This window comes from Macaca fascicularis, chromosome 10 (assembly GCF_037993035.2).
Source record: "Macaca fascicularis isolate 582-1 chromosome 10, T2T-MFA8v1.1".
In the NCBI taxonomy this organism is placed as follows: Eukaryota; Metazoa; Chordata; class Mammalia; order Primates; family Cercopithecidae; genus Macaca; species Macaca fascicularis.
This window is the reverse complement of record NC_088384.1, coordinates 13945278-13953425: the sequence shown is the minus strand read 5'-3', so window position 1 is coordinate 13953425 and position 8148 is coordinate 13945278. Positions and strand designations below refer to the sequence as shown.

At 54.1% G+C, this 8148-nt stretch overlaps 1 protein-coding gene across 1 annotated transcript; it reads left to right on the top strand.

Annotated features, from left to right (window-relative positions):
• Window positions 1-1892: 1892 nt before the first annotated feature.
• On the top strand, window positions 1893-7771 carry NOL12 (nucleolar protein 12). The gene is made up of 6 exons (XM_005567346.4): window positions 1893-2022; window positions 4021-4126; window positions 4425-4473; window positions 4950-5092; window positions 6690-6787; window positions 7173-7771. Exons 1-6 carry the CDS (start codon window positions 1940-1942, stop codon window positions 7333-7335), a joined length of 642 nt encoding a protein of 213 aa, XP_005567403.1. The 5' UTR covers window positions 1893-1939; the 3' UTR covers window positions 7336-7771.
• The last annotated feature ends 377 nt before the right edge of the window (window positions 7772-8148 follow it).

The following is an 8148-nucleotide window of genomic DNA, read 5'->3' as shown; positions in this document are numbered from 1 at the left end:
CTTATTGCCTGCCTCCTTCCAAAACTCAGTCAGGATACAAAGATTAGCTGGCCGTGATGGCAGGTGCCAGTAATCCTAGCTACTCAGAAGGCTGAGGCAGGAGAGTCGCTTGAACCTGGGGGGTGGAGATTGCAGTGAGCCGAAGTCACGACACTGCACTCCAGCCTGGGTGACAAGAGCGAAACTCTGTCTCAAAAAAAAAAAAAAAAAAAAAAAAGTGAAAAAAGTGGATGAAGGATTCTGGCACACAATCCAAGTGATTAAAAATCCCCTTCAGGTGTTGTTTCACTACAATCTTTCACACCCATGCCCTCCATTCTCAGTTGAGGATGTTATTACACACTCATTCCACCTTTGGGCAAAGTGAGGCACAAAGAGGGAAGATGGCTTGTGCAGAAAACACGTGTATGCATGCCTTATGTTATACAAACTTGACATAACTCACTTCCTCATAATCACAGCTGTCAAAGTTTGGTCCACGGATTAGCAGCATTAGCATCACCTGAGAACTTGCTAGAACTGGAAATCCACTCAGAAACTTCTACTGGATCAGAAACTCCTGAGGCCCAGCGATCCAGGTTTTAGCAAGCCCTCTAGGGGATTCTGATGTATGCCAAAGCTTGAGAACCACTGTCTACAACAACCCTATGAAGCTACTATCCCTCATTTTACAAATACGGTGAGGCACTGTGAAGGCCATTGGTCTTAGACCACACAGCTGCAGGTGGGGTGCCAGTATACAAATCCAGGCAGTTTGGCTCCCTCGTGGAGACTACCAACGAGTTGACATCAGAATCTAAAGTAGGGGCCGGCACCGTGGCTCACACGTTACACCCGGGAGGATGAGTACGCACTTTGGGAGACCGAGATGGGAGGATTACTTGCGGTCAGGAGTTCAAGCAGCCTGGTCAACATGGTGAAAACTTATCTTTACTAAAAATGCAAAAATTAGCAGGGTATGGTGGCGCACGCCTGTAATCCCAGTTACTCAGGAGTCTGAGGCGGAGAATTGCTTGAACCTGGGAGGCAGGGGTTGCAATGAACCAACATCGCGCCACTGCACTCCAGCCTGGATGACAGAGCAAGACTTCACCTCAAAAGTAATAATAATAAATTAAAGAAAAAAAAATCCAAAGTAGGGTTAGTGTCATGCGCGTCAGTGTGAAGAGACCACCAAACAGGCTTTGTGTGAGCAACATGGCTGCTTATTTCACCTGGGTGCAGGCGGGCTGAGTCCGAAAAGAGAGTCAGCGAAGGGAGATAAGGGCGGGACCGTTTTATAGGATTTGGGTAGGTAAAGGAAAATTACAGTCAAAAGGGGGTTCTTCTCTGGCGGGCAGGAGTGGGGGTCACAAGGTGCTCAGTGGGGGAGCTTTTTGAGCCAGGATGAGCCAGGAAAAGGAACTTCACAAGATAATATCATCGCTTAAGGCTAGAGCCAGCGGTTTTCACTTCTTTTGTGGTGGAATGTCATCAGATAAGGCGAGGCAGGGCATTTGCACTTCTTTTGTGATTCTTCAGTTACTTCAGGCCATCTGGGCGTGTATGTGCAAGTCACGGGGGATGCGATGATGGCTTGGCTTGGGCTCAGAGGCCTGACAGTACAGAAATTTTTGGCCATTCACGAGTAACTCCATATTGAGTGTGTGCCAGGCACAGTCCTAGGCAATCGGATCCAGGGGACCTCGCTCTCACTGAAGCGACTCTGGGGAGGGGCTGGAACTGGGAGTCATGGAGAGGTCAGAGAGCAGCGCTTCATGCGTGAGAAGAGGGAAGAAAACGAGCTGGGAAGTCCCTTTAAAAGGCGGGGCCTGGCGGACGGAACTGCGGAGCGACGCTGAGGTGTGCGCCTGGGAGGAAGAGTACGCTACACCCGGGAGGATGAGTACGCTACACCCGGAAGTGTCTCCAGGGAGAGGAAGTCGTGCGCCTCACCGGTATGGGCCGCAACAAGAAGAAGAGGAGAGATGGTGACGACCGGCGGCCCAGGCTCGTTCTCAGCTTCGACGAGGAGAAGAGGCGGTGAGTGGCAAAGCCGGACCGGACTCCCCTCGAGCTGTTTTTCGCGGCCAAGGCCAGGTCTGGGGCCGAGCACGCTCCCGCGGAGGGCTCTTCCGGCCCCGCCCCCTGGCGTGGCTAGAGAACCCCTCTCGGCCTCCCAGCTCCCGTTCCCGCTTCTCCCTTCTCGGTCTCCCCACCTCGCCTAGTGTTTTCTGCGCCGCCAGACAGCCGGCAGCTCGGGTCTCAGAGGAGTGGCTTCGACCACCCTAGCCCAGCCCAGTCCATCGGCCCGGCACACAGTAGGCGCCCAGCCGTGGCTGGCGAATGATGAGTCAATGAAATGAGAGTGGCCTAAGTTCATTCATTCGCTCTCCAGACATTTATTGGGCTCCTTTGGTGTGCTAGGTCCCGTATCAGGAAAGTGAACCCTTGAGCCTCAGCGTCCGGCCAGACAAATAAATGGCACATGGTAGCGGGTCAGCGAAAAGCCCAGTGCTGGACTGTGGGACAAAATGGGAAGAGAGCAGCTGGCACTGCGGAGATGAGAAGGGGCTGAGATCAGACCGAGGGAGAGAGGGTGGGAAATGCTGGGCATCGTCAGGAAACTCCTAGCGTGCATCAACAGGCCCTACAGGCGAGTTCAGGGTCAGGTGTCTTGGAGACATGGTGTTGGTCCAGTGCAGGGTTTCTAAAGGTCTGGATGAGGGTGGCCTGAAAGCCCTGTTGAGAGAGTAATGAGGTTTGCCGGTGTGGAAGGGGTTACCCCATGTACTGTGTGTGCCCCCGCACCTGGCCCTGTTCCCTGAACCTGAGATCCCTGGAGAGTATTGAGTGGAAAGGGGCAGTATCTCCTTTATTTTCCTAAATGTATCTTTTCTTTTTTTTTTTTTTTGAGACGGAGTCTCGCTCTGTCGCCCAGGCTGGAGTGCAGTGGCCGGATCTCAGCTCACTGCAAGCTCCGCCTCCCGGGTTTACGCCATTCTCCTGCCTCAGCCTCCCCAGTAGCTGGGACTACAGGCGCCCGCCACCTCGCCCGGCTAGTTTTTTGTATTTTTTAGTAGAGACGGGGTTTCACCGGGTTAGCCAGGATGGTCTCGATCTCCTGACCTTGTGATCCGCCCGTCTCGGCCTCCCAAAGTGCTGGGATTACAGGCTTGAGCCACCGCGCCCGGCCTAAATGTATCTTTTCTTTAAACTTGGGCAAGTAACCTAGACTCTGTGCCTCAGCGTCCCCATCTGTAAAATGGAGATTGCTACCCACTGCACAGGTTGTTGTGAGGGTTTTTTGTTTGTTTGTTTTTGTTTTTTGAGACGGAGTTTCGCTCTGTCGCCCAGCCTGGAGTGCAGTGGCCAGATCTCAGCTCACTGCAAGCTCCGCCTCCCAGGTTCACGCCATTCTCCTGCCTCAGCCTCCTGAGTAGCTGGGACTACAGGCGCCCGCCACCTCGCCCAGCTAGTTTTTTATATTTTTTTTAGTAGAGACGGGGTTTCACCGTGTTAGCCAGGATGGTCTCGATCTCCTGACCTCGTGATCCACCCGTCTCGGCCTCCCAAAGTGTTGGCATTACAGGCTTGAGCCACCGCTCCCGGCTGTTTGTTTTTGAGACAAAGTCTAGCTGTGTCATCTAGGCTGGAGTGTAGTGGCCTGATCTCGACTCACTGCAACCTCTGCCTCCCAGGCTCAAGCAATTCTCCCCACTCAGCCTCCCGAGTAGCTGGGACTACAGGCATGCGCCACCACACCAACTAATTTTTGTGTTTTTAGTAGACATGGGGTTTCACCATGTTTGCCAGGATGGTCTTGAACTCCTGGCCTCAAGTGATCCGCCCACCTCGACCTTCCAAAGTGCTGGGATTACAGGCGTGAGCCACCATGCCTGGCCATTGTTGCGAAGGTTAAATGAGCTAATACTTGTACATTTTTGGAATGGTGCCTAGCACGTAGCAAGCGCGGCATTAGCCGTTTTTCTCCTAGAGTGAGCCCTTCTCTCCTTGTCTCTTCCGGCTTCCTTCCTGTAGGGAGTACCTGACAGGCTTCCACAAGCGGAAGGTCGAGCGGAAGAAGGCAGCCATTGAGGAGATTAAGCAGCGGCTAAAAGAGGAGCAGAGGAAGCTTCGGGAGGAGGTGTGCAGGGGGAAGGTGGGAGGGGGTCTTTGATTCTTAGGGCACTTGTAGCCCTGGATTTCCCTAATAGAGGCAGCTGCAGGCATGGGGCGGCGTGTGCGTGGGCAGGACTGGGAAACAGCTTATACAGGTGGAGACTCCGTGGGCCTGGGTCTGGGAACGATGGAAGATGGAGTCTCCTCCTGATCTTGCAGTAGGGATCATGGTCTCACTCACCTTGGGGGTGATTAATAATACCCTGGCCTGAGGTTGGACTAAGAGGCCATACTCACTGTGTTCCCTGCCCACGTGGTTTCAGCGCCACCAGGAATACTTGAAGATGCTGGCAGAGAGAGAAGAGGCGCTGGGTAAGTGGCTTGCTTGGCCTGACCTGGAGAACAGCTGACGGGCCTGGTGGGTGGAAGGGATAGAAGCTGACCTCCTTGGCCCTAGGGATCTTGGGGGGTACCCTGGGGCCAGGGGTTGTCCTAAGCACCTCTAAGTGCAAATGGAACAGAGACCAGGAGAAGGAGGCCCAAACCCCATGGTTAACCAAGCATGAGCCGAGAACCCAGTTTTTGAGGATGGAAAGGACTAGGGGCGGAGGGGAGGGACAGCTGTAGCTGTCATAGAGGGTTTGTCTGACATGGGAACCAGCTAGAGCATGAAGGAAACAGGATCATTCACAACATGCATCCGCAGACTAGGCTCTACAGCCAGTGACCTTGTGGATGCGCTCCACATCCACAGAGTAGAGGAGGCATTGCACTCCCGGGAGGGAGGGAGGCTGGAGCCTGGTCTCTCGTTCCCCTGGCTGACGCCAGGTCTGTGTCCACCCCCACAGAGGAGGCAGATGAGCTGGACCGGTTGGTGACAGCAAAGACGGAGTCGGTGCAGTATGACCACCCCAACCACACAGTCACCGTGACCACCATCAGTGACCTGGACCTCTCAGGGGCCCGGCTGCTCGGGCTGACCCCACCTGAGGTAGGTCCCAGTCTCAGCCCTGGGAAGAAGCAGTGTGGGGGCAGACTGGCTTCTCAGGGTTGCTCAGTGCTGGCCCATGTTGTGGGTACCCCACTGCAGGGGCTCCTTCCCTTTGGACCCTTCATTCCCTGCTTCTGGGGCGCTGCAGAGGCCAGCCCCACTGCTGAGCAGCTCAGGAACTTGGGCAGGCTCCTTCACCTTGCCTGCTTCCCTTTCTCCATCAGTGAACTGGGGGTTGCTGATGGTGGCACCTGCCTTGTGGGATTGGTGTGAGGATAAAAGTTGTTAATCTGTGTGAGTCACTTGGCGCAGCGCCCAGCCCTGTTGTAAGCTTCACAAAAGGTAGCTGTTTGTTGTGATCGTTCCCATTGTGCGATTTGCAGCCCTGGCACGTCTGTGTGCACTAAGTGGGTTTTCAACCTGTAGGTGGTGAATCATGAGTAGGTTGCAACCAGCATAAAAAAAAAATAATGTAATTGAAAATATCTGAAAGTATCATGTTAAATATTATTTCATGAGACAGCTGTTTCCATTGCAGTTGTATCTGGGTTTGCCTAAGAATTTATGGACATATATGCACACAGTTATGATATAAAACATATTTCCTTGAATGGGTTATCGTGTCCTTAAGTCCTGGAGCCACTCCCCATCACATCCATACTGATCTTGGGGCTGGGCACGGTGGCTCACGCCTGTAATCCCAGCATTTTGGGAGGCCAAGGTGGGTGTATCACCTGAGGTCAGGAGTTTGAGACCAGCCTGGCCAACATAGTGAAATCCCATCTCTACTAAAAGTATACAAATTAGCCAGGGGGCCAGGTGCAGTGGCTCATGCCTGTAATCTCAGCACTTTGAGAGGCCGATGCAGGCGGATCACCTGAGGTCAGGAGTTCGAGACCAGCCTGACCAACATGGAGAAACCCCGTTTCTCCTAAAAATACAAAATTAGCTGGATGTGGTGGCACATGCCTGTAATCCTAGCTACTCGGGAGGCTGAGGCAGGAGAATAGCTTGAACCCGGGAGGCAGAGGTTGTGGTGAGCCAAGATTGCGCCATTACACTCCAGCCTGGGCAAAAAGAGCGAAACTCCGTCTCAAAAAAAAAATTAGCCAGGCGTGGTGGCGTGCGCCTGTAATCCCAGCTATTTGGGAGGCTGAGGCAGGAGAATCGCTTGAACTTAGGAGGTGGAGGTTGCAGTGAGCCAAGATCGCACCACTGCACTCCAGCCTGGGTGACAGAGCGAGACTCCATCTCAAAAAACAAAACCAAACCAAACCATACTGATCTCACACCAGTCTTTCATTTTACGCTCATTCTTCTGCAAGGTCTGATACAAAGACAAGTCTTGTCCCCATTTTGCTAGGATTTTCATTCCTGAATGTTCAAGTACGTACTGGAAGCTTCTAGGGGCAGGAGAGGGTTTGGAAACAGGCCTTCCCCTGTGTAATCCTTGCTTTAGGACAGATAGACTGTTCTTCCATCCGAGGCCTTCTTTAGTCCCCTTCCAGGCCTATGATGCACTTGCCAGAGCCATGGTGGCTCGGGGTGTCCAGCCCAGGCCCCCCGAGCTACTGCTACCTGTCTTGTGCTTCTTTAGGGAGGGTCTGGAGACGGGTCTGAGGAGGCGGCGTCATCCATGGAGAAGCCAACCAAAGCCTTGCCCAGGAAGTCCAGAGACCCCCTGCTCTCTCAGCGGTGAGTCTTGGCCTGCTGCCTTCCCGGTCCCACCCCTCCTGGCTGGCAGTAGTGACCTGGCTCTTAGGGGTGGTGTGGAGCAGGTGTAGGGCCCGGAGCAGCCCTTTGCTTTGCCTGTCCAGTGATCCTCAGCCTCTCCTCATTGCCCCATCCTGTCCCACCCACCCCTGAGAGTGTCTGACCTCCGATGCCTTTCATGCCTGGGTGAAGGGCCTGTCTCTCTGAGTTGAGTTGCTGGCAAGCACTCTGGAGGTAGAGCAGGCCAACTCTGGCATGAACTTGGTGGTCCTGGCATTTGCAACCTGTCCTGACATCCCCTCCATGAGCCAGGTGGTGAGTCACTCCACAACGCAGTCTTAAACTGAGGCTTTCTGCCCATCCCCAGGATCTCCTCTCTCACAGCCTCACTGCATGCACACAGCCGCAAAAAGGTCAAGAGGAAACATCCCCAACGGACCCAGGACTCCAAGAAGCCCCCAAGGGCCACTCGTACCAGCAAGGCCCAGCGCCGCCGTCTGACAGGCAAAGCACGGCACAGCGGGGAGTGAGACCAAGAACCAAGCAGTGCCCCAGCCTAGGCTTCGAGGACCTGTCCTTTCTCAGCTTGGCTGTCCCTGTAGCCCAGCCTGCACCTAGGTAATGACTGCACAGCTCAAGGTTGGGAAGCCAGGAGCTATCTGGCCTGGGGCCAGCTGCCTTTGCCTGGGGTTTGAATTCTAGAAGGAGCAGGCAGCGGAGAGCAGGCCTCCCCCAGGAAGAGCCTTCAGAGCCTTCAGAGCCACGCTGGGGCATCTTCCCAAATGTGCACCCCACCTGGCACTCATCAGATTTCTGGAACTCATCAGAGAGTTGTGTGCTTGTGATTTGTTTGTCCGTGATACCACGCACACGGCAGGTTTCTGGGGTGGTGGAAATGGTCGGGGCCCATGGGTCTGTCTCCAGCAGTTTGCCCTGTGGCTACAATAAAGTCCAGTTCTCCCTGTGTTTTATTTATTTATTTATTGAAACGGAGTGTCGCTCTGTGGCCCAGGCTGGAGTACAGTGGCTTGATCTCAGCTCACTGCAAGATCCACCTACCGGGTTCCACCATTCTCCTGCCTCAGCCTCCTAAGTAGGTGGGACTACAGGTGCCCACCAGCACGCCCAGCTAGTTTTTTGTATAGCTCTCCCTGTGTTAAGATACTAACCAGGGTTAAGGATCCGTGTGTCCATTGCTAGAATCCAGAGCCCACCTGCTGCTCTGAAAAGCAGGCTTCTGAGGCCAGTGGGGGAGCAGTGCCCCCCATGCCCTTCACCGAGGAGCCTCTGTGCCTGTGCCTTGTCCTGGGCCCCAGGAGTCTCCTCAGCTGACACTGAAGTGG